Here is a 21,971-nt window from a genome sequence, read left to right as displayed (position 1 = left end):
TCGGTCTTCACTTGTTTCAGTTATTGTGCATTTTTCTCTCTGTTGACTTAAAAGACACTAAAATTAATATTGAGATAATTACAGAAGCAAACATTAAGTGCTGCAGAATATATGAAATCCATCATAAAAAAACATCAGATCTCTTTTCAGCACAGTTGATCTGTTATGAATTAGTGCGGTCTGCAGTTCTACTTCTCTTATAGGTGGCTGGAGTTTAAATGAACTGGATAAAAAGAGTGGGGGTAGGGCCTGTAATGTATGAAGTTATTGTTTTATTGTGAAAAGCATGGGGGCTTCCGGTCTGGGATATAGAAGGATGAATAAAGTATGGCTACCACCTGATCTACAAGTCTGTCCTCATGTTTCATGACTCACTACAAGACATAACATGGTGTCAGATGTTTGAATGGGAGAAACACAGCGAGTATGGCTCACTTTAAACCCCCACCAAACTTAAACCTGCAGGGGAATCTGGCAGAAAATTGGAAGACATGACTTCAACGATACGAGCTAAAATCAGAAGAAGTTCAGTGCGAAACATTTCTGCATGTTGCTGGAGAAGAAGCCATTAAAGTTAGTAACACGTTTGTCTTTGCAAATGATGAAAGGAATAAAATTAGATCTATCTATAGATTTCTCAGTAACTGAGAAATGTGTAGAATAGCTAAACGCTACTAGCTAGCAGTCAGCCCCATGTGATTGGCTGATTGTGGTCACATGGTACAGATGAAAGCTGGCTGTAGAGAAAGCAGCAAGCAGCCTGGTCTGACTACTCTGTTCAACCCAGTTACTGACTTAACGTTACACTGGATCACCAGGGTTTCCTGGTTAGCCACTCCAGACCTTAAAACATCTACATATCATGATGCAGCCACTACTGTGCTTCAACATTAGGATGGTGTTGTTGGACCTGCAGTTGTTTGAACAAATCCAGAACAGATTCAGGAATCTGGAAGTTTTATTCAAGGTTAAAACAGATTAGGTCCAGAATTCACTTCCTGAAATCTGGGCTGACTTGTTTGGATATTTTAATGATGTCACACAAGGAAGCAGACTCTTAAACCCAACTAGATGACTTTACTAAAAAAATCACTCATGTGTGTCTTTTCTTTTAAACAAAGCTTAAAGAAAGTTATTTGTTGACTGTGTTCACTGTCACTTTACTGAAACGTATGAAAAATGTACTTTTCTTTTGATTAGAGTTTAAAAGTATAAGTTATTTAAATAATATAAGTTATTTTTATGGTAAAAGTATTCAGCATCATTTTGCTCGTGGACCGGGCTGGACTGATCCTGGTCTTGTTAATGTGATCAGTTGCACACTCTACTCACAAGATCCACTGTTACCCATTAAAACACTCATTACTCATGAGGGCACAGGTGTGTAGGATTCAATAGAGTGTAGGTCAGAGAATCTGGGCGCTGTTCATAGGGGAAAAGTCAACAGGGGTTACATTATTATAGAATAATATTCTTTGAAAAGTTTGCTAAGATATGCCATAAGTGTATCTAGTCACCCAGCAAAATGAAAAGGAACCGTTTTGAATCTGTAAGTTACTTTATTAAGCAGACAGCAGCTAATTGTCTCAATACAGGCTGACACTCATGCTAACACTGAAACTAAAAACTGACAGAATCATCACTTTAACATTGGGCTAACGTTAGTATTAAACTAGCTTAGAAAGACAATATTGTCAAATGTAGCATTACATCTCGTTCCTAACACACTCACCACTACGCTCGCTGTAAATTATGTTGCTTTCAGAAAAATGCAGTTTAGACCCATTTCTGTTTCTGGGGATTTTAAAAAGCTCCAATCTTTTTAAAAGTCCTGGTTTAGGAAGCCCAGGATGTGTTTCAATGTAAATTTATCCTGGATAATTTCACTTTCTCAGGGCTTTACTTTCACGGTACTCTGGTCTAGTAAAAATCACATTTTTATTAGACATTTTTCTTGTTGTGCTGTAGATATCTGACAAGAGTTTGTCTGATGATAATAAAAGTAAAATAAGTGTTAATCAGTGTTTAGTAGTTATTGAGGTTGTAAAGCAACAACTCTGGCCTGGTGCAGGTTGGTATAAAATTAAATGTAAACTAATGTTTTAAACTTTTCCAGTAAAACTTAAGGATTAATAGAAGGTTTTAATTAACTGTTTAACTCTAAAGCTGCTCATCATCTTCTATCATTTATCAGTTGAAACAAATAATAAGTTATTATCTAAAAATCTTTTAAAAATAGTAAAAGCCACCTGCTGGACTGAAGGTGTAGTGCAGTTTTATTTAAAGTCTAAAGTCTTTTGTTTCATTTTGTCTCTCAGACTTAGATCCTGTAACCTCTCAGGGAGAACTTGTGAAGTTCTGTCATCAGTTCTTAGCTCCCAGTCCTGCTGTCTGAGAGAAGTTGACCTGCAGAACAACAACCTACAAGATTCAGGGGAGAAGTTGCCGTCTGGTTCAGACTGTACACTGGAAATATTCAGGTGAAGATTCATCAAACTGGTTCTTCTGGGTTTTAATGAGGAACAGTATTCTCTGTTTCATAAATTAAAATGGTTTAAATGCTAAGTTGATGATTTTCTGGTAAATTCTTCTGAGTCGTTAGTTTCTCAGCTGGAACAGACAGCAGTTAGTTCATCATCTGTTTCATTGTCTTATTTAGAATCATGTGGGACCAAGATCAAACGCTGTCCTGGTCCCTCTGACCCGACTCTGGTTTTATGGAACGTCTCTTTAAGTTCACTTTTCTAACCAAACACTTTAGTTCTGACTACTTACAGAACATTGACTCTTTTGGACCTTATAGAACCATCTACTCACCAATTCCTGGAGAGTCTGTAGACTCAAGATGGCCTCCAGAGATACACCTCACTTCAAAGAACAAAGCAGGAGGACACAGATAGTGACAAAGCAAAGACAGGAGAACCTGCTGGAGTCAGAACCGGACCCAGTGAACAAACACACCATGATCCAGTTCCCAGTGGATGATGGTTGCTGGTTCCACAGTTTCTGAACATCAAACTGGATCATCTGTGTCCAGAGTAAAGTTACAGCAGAACATCAGAGATTTTAACCTTGTCTGCTTCTCTGAGACATGGAGAACCTCAGTGGTTCTGGACTTCACCATGATACGGTCCAATTGTTTTACCCTGCACTGGGTGGACAGAACAACAAAGGCAGGAACATCACCAGGTGGTGGAGTGTGTCTCATATCTAATAACAGATGGTTTGATGGTGAGAACATCAGGACTTTCTCATTCTGATTTAGCACATCTGGAGCATCTGTCCATCAGTTGACCTGCTCTGACCATCCTTCTGGATCAGAACCTTTCCATCAGTAACTAACACAGCTGTCTATATTCCACCTCAGGCAGATAAAGATCTAGCTTTGACTGCACTACATGATGAGCTCAGTGAAGATCAGAACAGTCACCTGGATGCTGCTCCTATCATAGCAGAGGACTTTAATAGTTCAAGTCTCAGACAGGTCAGGACTCTTTGATGAAGATCTTTGAGCAGATGAAGCTGCTGCAGCTCATCTTGTCCAGGAAGCAGAGCTGATAGATGCTGAAGAACCTGCTTGATTGTCTCTCATATCATCAATCAGCTTCAGTCTCAGTGTGGATGTTGGACTAAATAAACCTTGATGATGTGAGTGTTCTTCAAACTGGAGATGAAGAACCAGACTGGATGGTGTCCTCCTCCTGCCTGATTCAAAAAGATGAAATGAAAAGAATGAGTTCAAACTGGGCTGAAACATGACAACTACAGGACAGAACTTTAGAGACGCTCCATTCAAATGGATGAGTCCAAATGTTGGACAGTTGTCTTCTGAGTGAAGAAGAACCGAGCCATGTAATGTCTGCTGTGGCAGAACCTTCAGTAATGAGACAGGAAAAGCCAGCTTGGTTGATTTGGACTCTTGAATGTAAAAAGTAGGAAATGAAGAGAATTGGGTCCAGAGGCCCGGCTGACTGCAGCTTGGCTGACCCAGACATGAGCCAAGGTTCCTCAGTCATGAGCAGCTTTATACAGCATAGTTCATTGTTAGCAACTGACAGACAGTACAGGCTGCGTCATGTTGTCTTGGTTGATTCTGCTCTATCAGTCTGGTTCCTCCCACAATGGACCAGACAACGTATGCAGCAGGTCACAGAGTCCAAATGACCCAGATCCAGTTCTTCCAGCAGCATGTCAGAGTGGAATCTGATCTGATCTATTACAATGTCCATGTTTGCTGCTGAAAGAGACTGATGGTCTGACCCTCCTCCTCCTTTCAGGAAGCCTGATGGAGTCCGATGGTTGAAACCAGGTCTGAGGAAGTGTAAGTGTGTTTTTCATTTGATTCATGACAACAAAGCAGCTCACATTCAACCATCTTCAAACTGTCCATCACTCATTCAGGAGTCATCATCAAAGTGTCAATAAATGATCAATAACTGCAGCTGGATTGTGTTTGTTCTCTCCATCAGATTCCTGTCAGCTCACAATCGACACAAACACAGTGAACAGAAACCTCCAACTGTCTGAAGACAACAGGAAGGTGACATTGATGAAGAAGCTTCAGTCATATCCTGATCATCCAGACAGATTTGATCATTACTGGTGTCCTCAGTGTTTCTGTGTTGAGTCTAAAGAGTCTCCTCCTGTCAGAGAAACACTCTCACTGTTGAACAGATAGTTCAGTCTCTACATGTCTGTCTCTTTCACTCAGAAACATTTTCACATTCAGTCGGTTTCTTTCTGAAACTCTTGGAAAAGATTCCTTGTAAACTTCGTCCTCTTCCAGTCCTTTAAAGATGGTTCTTTACTGGTTCTTTACTGGTTCTTTACTGGTTCTTTACTGGTTCTATACTGGTTCTTTACTGGTTCTTTACTGGTTCTTTACTGGTTCTATACTGGTTCTTTACTGGTTCTTTACTGGTTCTTTACTGGTTCTTTACTGGTTCTATACTGTTTCTTTACTGGTTCTATACTGGTTCTTCACTGGTTCTTTACTGGTTCTATACTGGTTATTCACTGGTTCTTTACTGGTTCTTTACTGGTTCTTTACTGGTTCTTTACTGGTTCTTTACTGGTTCTTTACTGGTTCTTTACTGGTTCTATACTGGTTCTTTACTGGTTCTTTACTGGTTCTTTACTGGTTCTATACTGGTTCTTTACTGGTTCTTTACTGGTTCTTTACTGGTTCTATACTGTTTCTTTACTGGTTCTATACTGGTTCTTCACTGGTTCTTTACTGGTTCTATACTGGTTATTCACTGGTTCTTTACTGGTTCTTTACTGGTTCTTTACTGGTTCTTTACTGGTTCTTTACTGGTTCTATACTGGTTCTTTACTGGTTCTTTACTGGTTCTATACTGTTTCTTTACTGGTTCTATACTGATTCTTCACTGGTTCTTTACTGGTTCTATACTGGTTATTCACTGGTTCTTTACTGGTTCTTTACTGGTTCTTTACTGGTTCTATACTGGTTCTTTACTGGTTATTCACTGGTTCTTTACTGGTTCTTTACTGGTTCTTTACTGGTTCTTTACTGGTTCTTTACTGGTTCTATACTGGTTCTTTACTGGTTCTTTACTGGTTCTATACTGTTTCTTTACTGGTTCTATACTGGTTCTTCACTGGTTCTTTACTGGTTCTATACTGGTTATTCACTGGTTCTTTACTGGTTCTTTACTGGTTCTTTACTGGTTCTATACTGGTTCTTCACTGGTTCTTTACTGGTTCTTTACTGGTTATTCACTGGTTCTTTACTGGTTCTTTACTGGTTCTATACTGGTTCTTTACTGGTTCTTTACTGGTTCTATACTGTTTCTTTACTGGTTCTATACTGGTTCTTCACTGGTTCTTTACTGGTTCTTTACTGGTTATTCACTGGTTCTTTACTGGTTCTTTACTGGTTCTTTACTGGTTCTTTACTGGTTCTTTACTGGTTCTATACTGGTTCTTTACTGGTTCTTTACTGGTTCTATACTGTTTCTTTACTGGTTCTATACTGGTTCTTCACTGGTTCTTTACTGGTTCTATACTGGTTCTATACTGGTTCTTTACTGGTTCTTTACTGGTTCTATACTGGTTCTTTACTGGTTCTTTACTGGTTCTATACTGGTTCTTTACTGGTTCTTTACTGGTTCTTCACTGGTTCTTTACTGGTTCTATACTGGTTCTATACTGGTTCTTTACTGGTTCTTTACTGGTTCTATACTGGTTCTTTACTGGTTCTTTACTGGTTCTATACTGGTTCTTTACTGGTTCTTTACTGGTTCTTTACTGGTTCTTTACTGGTTCTATACTGGTTCTATACTGGTTCTTTACTGGTTCTTTACTGGTTCTATACTGGTTCTTTACTGGTTCTTTACTGGTTCTATACTGGTTCTTTACTGGTTCTTTACTGGTTCTTTACTGGTTCTTTACTGGTTCTATACTGGTTCTATACTGGTTCTTTACTGGTTCTATACTGGTTCTTCACTGGTTCTTTACTGGTTCTATACTGGTTCTATACTGGTTCTTTACTGGTTCTTTACTGGTTCTATACTGGTTCTTTACTGGTTCTTTACTGGTTCTATACTGGTTCTTTACTGGTTCTTTACTGGTTCTTTACTGGTTCTATACTGGTTCTTTACTGGTTCTTTACTGGTTCTATACTGGTTCTTTACTGGTTCTTTACTGGTTCTTCACTGGTTCTTTACTGGTTCTTTACTGGTTCTTTACATCTCTTCCAGTCCTTTAAAGATGGTTCTTTACTGGTTCTTTACTGGTCCTTTACTGGTTCTGTACTGGTTCTTTACTGGTTCTTTACTGGTTCTATACTGGTTCTTTACTGGTTCTATACTGGTTCTTTACTGGTTTTTCACTGGTTCTTTACTGGTTCTTTACTGGTTCTTTACGTCTCTTCCAGTAAATGTTTGATCCTGGCTCTTAATATCACCATCAGAAGAAGTTTTAACATTTCTATCTCCAATCTTTTCTGTCATGTTTCTTGTTTGTGTCACTAATGTAGTTTTTCTTCATCTGATCTGAACAGTTTTGTACTTTAGTCCCAGATAAACAGGCTGCCTCCTCAGGATCTGTGGGCTGTGAAGCTCAGGGTTTCTGGAACTGATTTGTGATGAAAAATGATGACGTGAGTGGAGCTGCTGTTTTAACTGCCCAGGTGGTTGTTCAGTTCCTCACTGTTAGTATCTGCTATGTTTTAATGAGCCAGATCAGTTCACAATATGACTTCTGATGAGACTGTTCCTAAAAGAAGAATCATTCCAGACTATCTGTGGCTGAACTGCAGATGATGGAAATGTAAATATTGGAGAATAAAACAGTATTTGCTACCAGTTTTCTGACTGTTATTTTACAGAACATCAAATATGTCTAAAAGGTTAAAACAGTGATGGACTCAGCCAGTCTCAGTCTCCTGCAAATACTCATTTGACCTTTAGTCCCAAGAGAGGAGGAGGGGGTGTGGTATTTGTTCTGGGGAAATAAATCCTGATTTATTTCCCCAGAACTGCAAACAAGCACAATCAACACATTGGATCTCTAACATTTGTGGCATTTGAATGCAGGTTGGTCTGCCTATTGTCTAAAATATGTGAGCTGTGAAAATGAAGCCTAGTCCTTAATCTCTAAGAGAAAAAAGTCTCTAAACAGCATTTAAAACACAGAGCAAATACAGCGCTGGAAAAAAGTGCTGAAACAACCTTAAATATGTTAAGAATGTATAACCAATCAATGTACAGTTCAATGTTTTTCTTTAAGATCATTTAGTATTTTGGTTGTATTTCAAACTGCATGGTGTCCTGATTTATTTCCCCAGAACTGCAAATAAGCCCGTTTAGTGTTGACACGACTGTCACATTTCTTCCACTGCTTAGTGAAAAAATATGACATCAGCTTTAGATATTGAACACACACATCAGCAAAATAACCCCAGTCTTCAGTCCAGACCCGTTTCATCTTCAATTTATCTCATTAATAACAACAAAAAAGCAACTGAGGTTAAAACTAACTTGCTTTGCAGGCTGCTGCTACACTAGTTAACTTGTTCTTGTCTTTTAGCTGCTGCTACTTATATAAAGTTTGCTAAATAAAGTTTTTTTCTACACATTCAGAGCAAATTACAACTTAATAAAACATTAAATAAAATATAATATAATATTATATATCTGTCAATTGTCTGAATCCGTTTTTATCCAGTTCCAATGGATGCTGTCTCTGTTGGAGCTCAGCTGCAGGCAGCACGCAGATGCAGCGAGGCTCTACTGACCTCTGACCTGCAAGGTCACTTGAGAAAACCTCCGCTGATCAGAAATCAGTCACAGGGGTGGCCAATGAGATTTCAGGGGTGGTGCTGGCCACCCTTGGCCCCCCTCCTAAAATCGCCATTGAAGAAAAACAATCCATCCTGTTGAACAATAAATATGATGACTATCTGTAGTTACAACACATCACCACCAGAGGGCAGTGACTAGTTATAATGAAACAAAATGGTTAAACTTTATATTTTTCATTAAATACTTTCTGATTACATCTATTGATATAACCTGTAAATAACAATCTACATATTTTATACATGTATGTTATTAGAGATGGACATTCATTAACACACACACACACACACACACACACACACACATATATATATATATGTGTGTGTGTGTGTGTGTGTGTGTGTGTGTGTGTGTGTGTGTGTGTGTTCCTTGGCCACCCCAGTAAAAATGTCCTGGATACACCACTGGTCTCATCCGTATATGTTGCTCACATATAAAGTTCCTCTAAACTGTGGCTCTCATTTGCAGCGAGGAGCCGATTTCTGAATGTCATCAAAACTATGAACTGCACTCATATTGCTATTAGGGCTCCAGCTCTAAGTGAAAATTAATTTATGAATTGAAGGTATTTTCATTTAAAATATGTGCAACTTATTTGTGATGCGTAAATGTGTCACTAATGCAATGACACCTTGGCCTCCTCAACTCCTCTATACTATAAAAATAGTAATAATTAATCTAATAATAATTGTGTTTGGAACAAACCTCCGTGTGTGATGGCTGCTTCTAGGATCTCCTCAATCCTGCCATCAGGCATTCCCTGGTGGAAACAGAGGCTGGGGACTCGGGGTTGGACTCTTTCATCACCCAGGCTGAAGTCACCGAGGTGGTTAAAAAGCTCCACGGTGGCAAGGCTTCAGGACTGGATGAGATCCACCCTGAGTACCTCAAGTCTCTGGATGTTGTAGGGCTGTCATGGTTGACACGCCTCTTCAACATTGCGTGGCGGTCGGGGACAGTGCCTCTGGACTGGCAGACTGGGGTGGTGGTCCCCCTTCATAAGAAGGGGACCGGAGGGTGTGATCCAACTACAGGGGGATCACACTCCTCAGCCTCCCTGGTAAGGCCTACTCCAGGGTATTGGAGAGGACAGTCCGGCCGATAGTCGAACCTCGGCTTCAGGAGGAGCAGTGTGGTTTTGGTCCCGGCCGTGGAACACTGGACCAGCTCTATACCCTCTACAGGGTACTCGAGGGTTCATGGGAGTTTGTCAACCGGTTCACATGTGTTTTGTGGACCTGGAGAAAGCATTCGACTGTGTCCATCATGATGCCCTGTGGGGGGTGGTCCAGGGGTATGGAATCGGGGGCCCTTTATTAGGGGCCATTCGGTCCCTGTACGAGCGGAGCAGGAGTTTGGTCCACATTGCCGGCACTAAGTCGGACCTGTTCCCAGTGCATGTTGGACTCCGGCAGGGCTGCCCTTTGTCACCGGTCCTGTTCATAACTTTTATGGACAGGATTCTAGATGCAGCCAAGGGCCGGAGGGGGTCTGGTTTGGGGACGAGTGGATTTTGTCTCTTCTTTTTGCAGATGACGTGGTCCTGCTGGACCCCTCTAGCCAAGACCTACAGCAGGCGCTGTGGCGGTTCTCAGCCGAGTGTGAAGCGGCTGGGATGAAGATCAGCTCCTCCAAGTCCGAGGTCATGGTACTCGACCAGAAAAGGGTGGCTTGTCCTCTTCAGGTTGGAGGGGAGTTCCTGCCTCAAGTGGAGGAGTTTAAGTGTCTTGGGGTCTTGTTCACGAGTGAGGGAAGAATGGAGCGGGAGATCGACAGACGGATCGGTGCGGCTGCCACAGTAATGGGGGCGCTGTGCCGGTCCGTTGTGGTGAAGAGAGAGCTGAGCCGAAAAGCAAAGCTCTCAATTTACCGGTCGGTCTACGTTCCTACCCTCACCTATGGCCATGAACTTTGGGTCATGACCGAAAGAACGAGATCCTGGATACAAGCGGCTGAAATGAGCTTCCTCCGTAGGGTGGCCGGGCACTCCCTTAGAGATAGGGTGAGGAGCTCTTGGTGGATGTTTAACAGCTGGTCTTCCTTTCCAGGACCCTAAAATTAGGACTTATTTAAAATCAGATAATAAAAAGATATATTTCATAACTAAATACCATCATAAACTTTAAACAATAAAACATCTCAGGATGAGAGGAAATTATCATGGTTTTTGGAGCCAAGAAAAAACCAAATATAAATTAAAACTGCAGCAACTAATATGAACTAATATGAACAAACTTAAATAATGTCCTTGATAAAAACTTCAGTCAGTCACCATTTCTTCTTGTTAGACTTTCCAAGAGCTCTGGAGAATAATCCAAACATGTGACTTTAATGTTTGGGCCTTTATTAGACTGATCCTGGTAGAGACGGTCAGGATATTTACTTCCTGAAACACGTGTGGACGCCTCAACACACCTTCTACACCTCAGCTGATGGAGAAAAACACTCTTTAACACACGTTAGAACCTAAAGTCAAAGTTTTTACAGATATCAGTTTAGAAGAACTTTTTATTGAGTGTTAATGTTAAGCATTCCTGACACAAAACATCACCAGAGTCAAAGTCTGCCCTGGGATTTGTAGTTCTCAGACTTTGGTTTGGTTTCAGATGAAGATCGTCTGTCCAGGAAGATAAGTATCTCAGACACCGTCTCTCTCCAGACAGCCATAGACCATGAGTCCAGTTCTGATCCTCAGGTTTGGTTCTGTGTGTCTAAGTTTAACCGTTCATCTCCACATTTACTGATGTTTCACTTTGTGCTCTGCAGAAACCTCAGACTGATCATCTTTGAGACGCTGGAGAACACCATTGGTAAAATGTTTCATCTCCTACATGCATGTTGTCATGATTTGTTTCTGCATTTCTTAGAGACGTTGTCTTTCTTTTAGAGGATAGAGGACCTGTGGAGGAGGAGGAAAGGAGGAAGAGGATGCAGGTGGTGGAGAGGTTTCAGACGGCTCCTTCTGAGGAAATAGCAGCTCTCTGTGGATCCAGGGTGAGACACTTACTGAAGTAAACCTGGAGTAATTCTGTTTGGTTTCTAAGGTGAAGGTTTATCTGATTGTAAAACTGTTTCTGGTTCTGATTTACTGTAATCAGGTCATCAGTTGGTACCAGAACCTCAATCTAAACATGAACCTTTTTGGAAGATCTTGGTCAGACTGGAATCTTTGTGAACAAACAGATGTACAGTTCTAGTGTTCTAACTTTAATATAAAGACTGAATTAGAAATCATACCTGAGGTTCTGGTTGCACCGCTTCCTGATGACCAGCAGAGGGCGCAGATAAACCTTTCAAAGCCCTGAAGTCTGGCCAAACGTGTTTCCTCTCAACTGTAACTTCTAAATAAAGTTTTAGACAGATGTTCCTGTTATTATAAAGTTCAATAAAACAACGAGAAGTTAAAACAAATAATAAACTTTATTAATAAATAATAAACATTCATTTATTTACTGAAACTTTAAAGTGAAACTGAGAATCAGGAAGTCTGTAAATAGAAAACATGTAAAATGTGTTTGATTATCATCATGGCTTCACAATGAAGTCTGTAGGTGGATTCTTCCTTCCTGCAGTGATTCAGCATCAGGTTCTTCTCATGGACGTTAGTTTCTGATGGTTCCTGCAGAAGATGACGAAGCAGCGTGAAATAGCTCTTTGAAAGACTTTTACTTTGAAGGGAAGCCTGTGTCCTTGGAAGGAGGTGTACTTGGTTTGGTGGTTTCAACAGGTTTCAACCTGTTTTTCTTTTTTACTTTAGTTTAATTTAGTTGATTTCACATTTTATTTCCAGGACAGTTAACAGTGGTCGGTTCTGTGGACACAGATTATATGAAATATCAGAAATAGGTTTCTTCATGAGATTCGATGTCTTAAAAACCAATTTTAGCCCTGAAAGCATGGGGCCCCAGATGTCAAAGCTTTACCTTCAACTCATTTCCTTCCAGTCAGTCAACAAAAGGTTCCTTTGTTTGTGACCCTCTGGATCCGGCCAGAATTTCCCAGCTTAGCTTGACTTAACGTCAGAACTGGATCGAATGAATAAACAGAAACATTTTGTTCTGGCAATAAATGAAGAGCAGAAGGTTCTGAAGGGTTCCCACAACAAGAGGATCCAGGACTTCTCTGACTTTGATGAAGGAGCTTTTTCAACTAACTAAAGGGTCTAAAGAAAGATTGTAGCTGGAAGTCAGTGTAGAAGATGTGAAGTAGATGAGATGTGTGTGAAGATGCCATCATGAAACAGATGAAAGATTAACACAGCAGAAACCTTCCTCACTGGAAAAGAATTTGGGCCAAAAAGGTCCAAAACAACAGCATCAAACTGTAATAATAGATTTCACCAGAAGAGGGCAGTATTTCCTCTCTTTAAATTAATAAACTGCTAAGTTTTCTGATGTAAAGTTTTCAAAGCAGGCAAACATTGTGAAATGAAAGATACATCTGGAAATGTTCTGGATCATGTTCCTGGTGAACTGTTCTTCAGTTAGCTGAGTTCTGTTAGCATGGTTCTGTATGAAATGAACAGAACTGCACAGCCAGACTTTCACCTCCATATCTGCAGGTAAATATTTGATCTGTGAGCTAAGCTGAGTCTCACAGAGGTCCGATCAATAAGAACACATCTGTTACTTCATTCGCTCCTGCTTCTGTTCTCATATAGCTCCTAACATATGTTTTCTAGGGAGCTGAGGTGAACCTGACCTCTGACCTCCGACCTGAAACACGGTGGGACAGGAAACAGACTGCTCAACACAGAAAGACCATTTAAAAGCAACCGGTGTGTTCTGGCTGAGGATCACTGGGAGGTTCTGTTTGAGCTGAGGCTCAGATGACGTGCTTGATGAGGGTAAACATGAAGGAACTTGCATTAAACGTGTCCCACTCATCATACTTTGACCCCTCAGTCAATAACCCCCCCCCTGCCCGCCCCACCAACAGGGATCAGACACAGACACATTCTGAGAGACCGAGTGGACGCTGCCGGATCAGATTCTGAGGTTCTGCTCGCAGCTCTGGATCATGGTGGAACCGACGTCTAAACGGGCTGCTGTTCTGCTGCTGTTAGTGCTGCCCAGCTGTCTGGCCAACAATGGTACCGAATATTTTCTGTTTTTAATGCAGGTAGCAGTTACTGGGGCGGTACTGGTTGGGATGCTGGCGGGCCTCTATTTTCCAGATTATATCTGTAGATTTCTCATGTTTTGACTCATTAAACATCAGGCAGCGTCCAGCGTGAGCTTATCTGTTTAAACTCTTCTATCAAGCTTTAGTTAAAGCTACAAGTCAACCCGGCCGAACCTGAACCGGAGCAGCTCAGCTTCATCTGACTGTTTGCACATTACTGGACCTTTTTCTTCCACTCAGCAGTTTCTGGATGTTTCCTCTGAAATCAGACTAATTCTGTGAAAAATAAAAAGAATTCAGCTGAATTTCCAACAGTCTCCAGAGATTATTTCAGGCTTTATGAATCCATAAAGCATCTCTGGAAAACACATCTGCAGTGATGCAGGACATGTTTTAATCTGTTTTCCACATTTCTACAGTTTTTCTCAACAGCCAGATGGCATCCCAGGTGCTGACCCGAAACCGCCGAGCCAATCACCTGTGGGAGGAGGTGAAACCAGGTAGCTCATCCCAGACAGAGCGGCTCGTTCCCCGCTGCATGAAACATGAAACATTAGAGAAAGAACCTGCTGAGTTTCTAAAGCTTGGCTTAAAAATTCAGCCCGGTCCAGTTTAAATTCTGGAGTTCAAACTGAATTTAAAACGAATTTATTAGTTCAGAAAGATAGATAGATAGATAGATAGATAGATAGATAGATAGATAGATAGATAGATAGATAGATAGATAGATAGATAGATAGATAGATAGATAGATAGATAGATAGATAGATAGATAGATAGATAGATAGATAGATAGATAGATAGATAGATAGATAGATAGATAGATAGATAGATAGATAGATAGATAGATAGATAGATAGATAGATAGATAGATAGATAGATAGATAGATAGATAGATAGATAGATAGATAGATAGATAGATAGATAGATAGATAGATAGATAGATAGATAGATAGATAGATAGATAGATAGATAGATAGATAGATAGATAGATAGATAGATAGATAGATAGATAGATAGATAGATAGATAGATAGATAGATAGATAGATAGATAGATAGATAGATAGATAAATATGTGTGTGTTGTGGATCCTCAGGGGACCTGGAGAGGGAGTGTATGGAGGAAATCTGCGACCATGAAGAAGCCAGAGAAGTGTTCGAGCAGAACGATAAAACGGTACGACTTCCCTCTCACTTTGTTACTCTCAGCTGCTCTGAGATCAGATCAAACTCCAATAAACTCTTTATTTCTGCAGGAAAAGTTCTGGACGAAGTATCTGGGTAAGTACCGCCCAGTGCTTCCTGTGTCCTGCAGGGAGCCACCAGGAAAGCTCCCTACTTGTCGGGATAATCTGAAGACAAACCCAGATATTAAACCCACAGATGTCTCAGTTCTAATTATATTATGGAGCAGCTTGTTTTTCTCTTTAGCTGCTGCGCTCTGTGGGCTAAAAAAAGAGGAAATAAAGAGAAAAGCTTTGATTAAATATGACATTTCATTCCATTTATCTGTTTCATTTGAGGATTTGTCAGCTTCAATAAAGTCAAAGAAAAATAGCTCGAGTCCACAATGTTCTGATCAGACCGTTACGTTTGGTTCCACTTTTGTTCACATAAACACTCAAACATAAGAGCTTCAGTTGGTTCCTTGATCCAAGAATCTGGTTGTCACCAGACTCAGTGCTGATTTAGTCCAGTTGGATCTGTGGTTTAAATCGTATTTGTGAAGTGAAGTGTATTCAGCTGAGTTCTGCAAACAGGAACAAAGTCCAGAAGAGTTCAGCACACAAACATGTAGCTGCTGTGTGTTTGTCTTCAACAGACTGTAAAGGAACCAAGATGCAGAGAACCTCAAAGAACATCAACACCATCAGGGAATGTGTACAAGGTAGGAACCAGCAAACTGAAGGTAAAATCAGGTAACCGGACTTCACATAACTGTTAACACCGGGTTCTGCTGGGTGCAGGTCAGTGCATCTCTGGTACCGGAGTTAGCTATGAAGGAAACATCAACATCACACAATCAGGCAGAAAATGCCAACACTGGAATCGCAGGTTCCCTCATCCCATCTACAGGTAGGTTCACCAACTGAACTCTAAAGTCTAACTACCTTCTGCCTGTTCACCTGTGGTTACCGTCTGTCTGCAGGGAGTATAATACTTCAGAACCAAACAGCATCCTGGTGGAGAACTTTTGCAGGAACCCTGACAGCCGTTCAGAAGGACCTTGGTGTTTCACCACAGACCCAACGGTCCAGAAAGAGACCTGCAGAGTACCTAAATGTGGTACGTGTCCACCTGAAGCGAGTAAACCCACATACACGGTCCTCATGGTACTGCTGAGGTCTGCTGCCTGCTTCAGAAGCTCCATGTTGTTTCACTGTAAATTGCAGTTTGAGTAAAGATGTGTCCACACCTGTTTTTTCACAAGGTGAGGTGTTTGTTCCAGCGACTGTGGCACCAGAACCAATCAGAACTACAGTGTGCTTACCAAGTAACGGCATTGACTACATTGGTGACCTCAGTGTTACAGTGGGAGGACACACCTGTCTCCAGTGGGCATCACGAGAAGCTGCAGCCCTCAGCCGAGGGAAGGAGTTCATTCCAGAGGTGGTTCTGGAGGGAAACAAGTGCAGAAACCCTGACAACGACCCTGAGGGCCCCTGGTGCTACGTGGACATTTCTGGAAACATCACGATTGACTACTGTGACCTGGAGCTGTGTGGTACAGTACAAACCCATAATCCATGATCACATCAGCATATGGGTCTGCCTGCCTCTCACCTGTCGCTGTTCACCTGTATGTCTCAGAGAATCCACTGATTGGTGGAGCGGAGACGACGGATGACCGGGGAACGGAGCGATCTGTCCTTGGTCCTGAAAAAAAACTCTTCTTCAATCCTAACACCTTTGGTCAAGGAGAGAGCGGTGAGTCATCTAACCGACCAGTCAGCTGACCTCACCATGGGTTAACCTGGGTAAAACCGGTTCCTAGTCTGGTTGAACAACTCTAACCCAGGAAGTGGATGATGACCCACTGCTTCCGTCATTTTTCCACACCTTCAGTGAGTCTGAATGTGACTAAGGTTAGATTCCAGTTAGTTTCTGACTGGATGAAACTGGTAAACTGGTCAACAGATACTGACACGACCAGTTTTTATTAATTAACAGCACGGCTTCATTAACAACCAGGTTACTATTTATTGATTAAATGACACATAACTTACTAAGTAAAGGGTTTAACTAGTAACTAGTTATAAGGCGTATTTTAATGAGTTTATTTGACATTTATATGTAAAACTGCACCTAAAAGTATTCAGCCACTGTGAGAAAAGGGCTAACTATACAAACTAGCAGCAGTTAAAATGTAACCGTCTGTAACTAATGTGACTCGTGGGTCTCTGGCGTTGATCAGGATTGTTGTGACCTGCCATGTTCTAGTTCTACTGAGGTTCAGGGAATATTAATCCAATACAGAAAGGATTAGTTCTTGGTGGAGAACCCTTTGCTGAAAACATGGTTCATGGCCAGAGAGCAGCTTCTGGCAACGTTCCTGAGGATCCCGTCATAACTGAAGATCTCCAGTTCATGAATGTCCTGGACTCTGCTAGGTGCAGCACGTTTTGAAAGTTTAAATCAGTTGACTATGCCAGCCTTTCTAGCATCGTCAGAAGAAGCGACGCGGCCCAGAGTGTCACTGAGCCACTGCCATGCTTCACTGAAGGCAGGGTCTTCTTTTCAGAGTAGATGAACTCTTTCTCCTGCAGACGCACAGCCGACCCATCGGCCTGAATTGTTTCAGTTTTGACCCATTTCTTCACAGAAGTGAATCTCAGAACATCTTAGCTTTGGATTGAGCCAGAGCAGATTGGAGATGAGTATTCTTGTGCTTTTGGGTCAGTAGGGGTGTACATGTTGGACTTCAGGTCTTCAGTGTTCAGTATGAGCCTCACTGTGGGAGCTGCACCCTCAGTCACTGCTGACATCGAGTCCTTCTGCAGGTCTTTGCAGTCAGTAGTGGGGTAACAACTGGGTAACGGGCCGCTGTGCTTGGAAGAGGTGATGGTTAATGAGTTATTAATGGTTGCCGTGACGACCCTTTAGTTAACCTGTAAGATCAACAGATTGACATGTGGTTTACTGCTGATGCTCCAAAGCTGTCTGTTGCATTTATTGGTGTCTGTGTTTCTGAAACTGTACCTGCTGGTTGATTTAATGGGAAACTGGTGTGTTAGCTGGTTAGTTCAATGGTTTAGGACGTGTCTGACTGGTTCTCTGACTCATTGTGTTTCAGTATGCGGGCTGCGTCCCCTTTTTGAACAGAAGGGCAAACAGGACAAGAACGAGAGAGAGCTTCTGGATTCTTACAGAGAGCAACGGATCGTCGGCGGTAATGATGCAGAGGTGGCCTCAGCACCATGGTAACCACACTTACATCTATGAGCCGTCATCACCGCTGGTAACCCAAATAAAAAAGCACAAAGCTGATAGAAAACAAACATGTTGCTGTCTGCAGGCAGGTGATGCTGTACAAACGCAGCCCACAGGAGCTTCTGTGTGGAGCCAGTCTGATCAGTGATCAGTGGATCCTGACTGCTGCTCACTGCATCCTTTATCCACCTTGGAACAAAAACTTCACCATCGAGGAAATTCTGGTCCGATTGGGAAAATACAACAGAGCTAAGTGAGCCGACCTGCCTGGTTCATTCTCACACTTAGTAGAGGTTCTTCCAGCTTGCTCAGAAGGTTCCGTCCACTCATCATCTACATCCATGTCAATAATCTCGGTCTTCTCGTGATTTATTGATATTTGACCACTCTGCTTGGCAGAATTAGTACAGTTCATTCTCACTGGTTGGTAACAGAGCCAACTTTTTAACATAGTCTACAAATATTCATTAAGGTTGAGGTCAAGGTCATTCCAAATCATCTCCATCGCTGAGCAGGTTTGGAGGTGTGTTTGGGACAACCAGCGGGGTCCAGGTTTTACCCATCTAACTGGAACATCACAGGAACCACCAAGGCTCCAAGCTCCAACTGGAAGATGCTGGAAGACCAGTGTTCCTGTCCAGAGAGGAGCCCATTAAGCATCAACATGGACTGAGAGGGTCCTAACCAAGAATGAAGCTCCTTTTCCAAAATTAGGACCTTCAAGCTGGACTGAAATCCATGGATGAGACAAATGTCTTCTGGAGAAAGGTTTGATGGTCAGAAGAGAAACATATTGAGCTGTTTGGACACCATGACAAGAAGAATGTTTGGAGGAGTCAACGTAGTCTTTCAATCCTGAGAACACCGCATTAACTGCCAGGCACGGTGGTGAAAGTATCATGCTGAGGGAGCGTGTTGCTGCCTGTGGTGCTGCTGCATTACACAAAAAGGATGAAAGAATGCAAGAACCGACTTCACCCGAAACCAACAACTAGATGGTTGAAACCTGGACCCATCTGGGCTACCAGCAGGACCAGGTTCCCAAACACACATCAGAACTGGTTCCTGGTTGGACAAAGCAGCCTGACATTAAACATCTTGAATAAATCTAACCCCAACCAGGTGAAAAACTCAAACACTGTTTGAAATCCAGGTGTGGGTCAGGAAACCAGTCAGTCTCAGTGAACGGTACCAATTCTGCCAAGAAGACGGGTCAAACTTGCAGCCAGAACGGAGCCAGAAGCTTCCTGATGTGCTAGGAGACCGTATGTATATATGTGACCCTGTGGATCAGAGAAAACTGTTTCTCCTTGGAGCAAAGAGCAGTTCACATAAAGGATAAAACACACATTTAACACGACTTTCATGCATGTGATGAGTAGATGTTCTCCTGACTGCGGGGGGTTTCTACAGGTTCGAGCGTGGAATCGAGAAGATTGTGGCCATCGATGAAATCATCATCCATCCCAAATACAACTGGAAGGACAATCTGAACCGGGACATCGCTCTTCTGCACATGAAACGGCCCGTCACCTTCTCCAATGAGATCCATCCCATCTGCCTGCCAACCAAGGAGGTTGCCAGAACGTAAGACGGACACACATACCTGTCTGGCGGGGGGCTGCTTCTTCTAGCTTTGGGACACACGGTTATTTCAAGGTTTTTGTCTCCGATGGCCAAACTGAAACATAGAAACCTGAATTATAAATAATCTTTCCCCCACAGCTTGATGACCGAAGGCTTCAAGGGGCGAGTGACTGGCTGGGGAAACCTGTATGACACCTGGAACCCGGCATCAAGAACCTTACCTTCAGTTCTCCAACAAATTCACCTTCCAATAGTGGACCCAGACATCTGCCGCAAGTCCACAACAGTGAAAGTTACAGACAACATGTTCTGTGCAGGTGATGAATCAGGATTTTTACTTTGCCAGTAAAACCCAGTGGGTTAGATTCCTGTTGTAGCTCAATGAGACGTTCATCATGACTTTACTGCTGGGTTCTGAACCGTTCAGAAAGACGAACCGGTCTTAATGTACGAGTTCTTGTTTGGAAAGTCAAGAGCTTCCGACCAATCCTGACCTCAGAATCCAAATATGGCTGCTGCATGTAGAACCGCCCTGATAGCTGCAGTAACCTGAGCTTCTGACGGCCGGTATCACCGGGTATTACGGTACTATTGCTGCTCCAGTGTTTAGGAGGCTGAGAGATCAGTTCCAAGACCTCCTCCGGTTTTCTAACGTTCACCTGGAACACGGTTCGGTTGGGTTCCTTCATCCGAGGAAAACAGAACCCTTCCCCGATTGATGAGCAGCAACAGTTGCTTCTTTAACATCACTGCTGTTGTCTTTCCCTCCTGGCATTGGGCTGAATCACACACGTAGGCGCTGGAGCAGCAGACTTCATAAACTCCTGCTTTATGGAGAATGATCACGCCATCACCTGGCTGTTACTAACCCTCTACCTCCTACTGACGGCATCTCAGGGGTTGATTGATCATTCATGTGACGACTGAACGCTGCAGACCTAAAGACTCCTGGGTCTCCCTCTAGTTATCCCTGTTTTCATTCAAATGAAGCTTTGTTTTTACAGGTTATAAGCCAGAAGAACGCCAGCGCGGTGACGCCTGCGAGGGTGACAGTGGTGGACCATTTGTGATGAAGGTAAGGAGCCGTTCAGCTGATAAAAAAAAATGAAGGCTTGGTTTGACCAGATCATTGGCTGCAGATAAAACGTTGATGTGGGGTCTGGGCCTTAAGCCTGCAATGCTTCCAGTGACCAGCAGGGGCGGTCTAATGTTAATCACAATTATTCCTCTGAATCAGATGCGAGTTTCTTCTCTGCAGCATCATGTCGTTTCAGTAATTTATGGCAAATGATGTCAAATAAATTTGAGCTTAGTTGTTTACAGGAAAATTTAGATGGACGTGAAACTTTGAGGCTTCGTAACCAAAGTTATCTGGATCTAACGCTGGAATAAATACTGGATAGTTAACTTTAACAGCTTCATAGCTGTTATTAATGATGGCTTCAACCATTAAAACCCTCATTTTTCTGTTAATAAACATAAACTGAAAGAGTTGGCAGTGAAAAACACAACAAGGTTTGGATTTTAATCTCCTAAACATAGAAAAAAAGGCTTTCCCAAGTTTGCATTGTGGGGTTTGTAGTTTTGTCACAGTGTAATTTCTGCCAGAACTACAAATCATGAAACAGATGAATGCCACTGGTGCATTTCTGAAAAGCTGCACTAATAAACGCAGCTGCAGACTTCCTGTGGAGGATCTGGGTATGTTTAATGACTCCCAGGAACCCTGCAGGTAGCAGGGGCGTCTCCAGGCCTAACGCTGAGCTCGGGCACCATTTCTAAAATAAGGGCTCAAACATGTACGTGCAGCATCTCTAGATTTAGATGTAACTGGCCTCACCTCGCCATCCCTTCTGCGCAGACAGTGCTTTGCTGGAACCTTTACTGGGAAACGGATCAGGAATGTTTCCTAGGACACCGCAGACGCATGCTGGGGAACATGGTCCACTAAAACGGGTCTGAACCTTTCAGAAAGACATCTTGTATTTAACGCATGTCAGAGGTCCAGTGTGTAGTCTTAGTGTTTGAGCAGCAGCTTAAAGCTCAGGCAACTGGTAAACCACTGTAGAACCAGGGTTCCTTTAACCCAAACCATCGCTGTTTTTGGTTCGTTTAAGGAAAGAAAATGGTTCTGATGAACTGGACCTAAATCACCCGTGTATCTGACTGGTCCATCATTCCAACTAAAAGCAGAGCCAACATTCAGAAAATAAATGAGCCTGATCCAGAACCCTTCTGTGTCCTTCTGTGCAGTACCCGGCAGAGAACCGCTGGTATCAGATCGGCATCGTGTCCTGGGGCGAGGGCTGCGACCGTGACGGAAAGTACGGCTTCTACACCCACCTGTTCAGGATGGGGAGGTGGATGAAGAAAGTTATCGAGAGGTCGGACGACAACCACGACTAGACGCCAGAACATCAGACACTTCCTGTCAACGAGATGATGTTAATAAACGTTTGTCCACATCCAACTGATCAGTGTGTCCCTGTACTCTGCTTAGAGCCC

General features: G+C 42.4%; 3 protein-coding genes across 6 annotated transcripts in view; all 3 read left to right on the top strand.

The window, feature by feature from the left end:
* The window catches only part of LOC124861402 (NLR family CARD domain-containing protein 3-like), a 373,247-nt gene that overhangs the window by 20,672 nt on the left and 330,604 nt on the right, over positions 1 to 21,971 (top strand). For 2 of the 3 annotated variants that reach the window (XM_047355130.1, XM_047355129.1), the window contains one exon: positions 2,319 to 2,480. In XM_047355130.1, the coding sequence (XP_047211086.1) occupies positions 2,319 to 2,480 (162 nt within the window). Of the gene's footprint in view, positions 1 to 2,318; positions 2,481 to 4,277; positions 4,322 to 4,469; positions 4,870 to 21,971 lie in introns of those variants that run through there. The other variant, XM_047355131.1, reaches the window with a different exon arrangement.
* LOC124861504 (protein EFR3 homolog B-like) lies at positions 10,653 to 13,165 on the top strand. 2 transcript variants are annotated; one of them, XM_047355306.1, is made up of 4 exons: positions 10,653 to 11,019; positions 11,091 to 11,134; positions 11,212 to 11,318; positions 11,423 to 11,624. In XM_047355306.1, exons 1-4 carry the CDS (start codon positions 10,997 to 10,999, stop codon positions 11,519 to 11,521), a joined length of 273 nt encoding a protein of 90 aa, XP_047211262.1. In that variant the 5' UTR covers positions 10,653 to 10,996; the 3' UTR covers positions 11,522 to 11,624. The 2 variants fall into 2 exon arrangements, with proteins under 2 accessions (XP_047211262.1, XP_047211263.1); XM_047355307.1 differs by lacking the exon at positions 11,423 to 11,624 and adding an exon at positions 13,006 to 13,165 and having other exon boundaries at positions 10,653 to 11,134.
* On the top strand, positions 13,259 to 21,940 carry f2 (coagulation factor II (thrombin)). The gene is made up of 15 exons (XM_047355246.1): positions 13,259 to 13,416; positions 13,868 to 13,948; positions 14,546 to 14,625; positions 14,705 to 14,729; positions 15,271 to 15,336; positions 15,416 to 15,524; positions 15,598 to 15,734; positions 15,880 to 16,173; positions 16,260 to 16,376; positions 17,743 to 17,869; positions 17,965 to 18,132; positions 19,293 to 19,466; positions 19,605 to 19,783; positions 20,471 to 20,541; positions 21,720 to 21,940. Exons 1-15 carry the CDS (start codon positions 13,344 to 13,346, stop codon positions 21,870 to 21,872), a joined length of 1,854 nt encoding a protein of 617 aa, XP_047211202.1. The 5' UTR covers positions 13,259 to 13,343; the 3' UTR covers positions 21,873 to 21,940.

Source organism: Girardinichthys multiradiatus, chromosome 24 (genome assembly GCF_021462225.1).
Source record: "Girardinichthys multiradiatus isolate DD_20200921_A chromosome 24, DD_fGirMul_XY1, whole genome shotgun sequence".
Taxonomy (NCBI): Eukaryota; Metazoa; Chordata; class Actinopteri; order Cyprinodontiformes; family Goodeidae; genus Girardinichthys; species Girardinichthys multiradiatus.
This window is presented reverse-complemented; position numbering and strand designations above follow the sequence as displayed.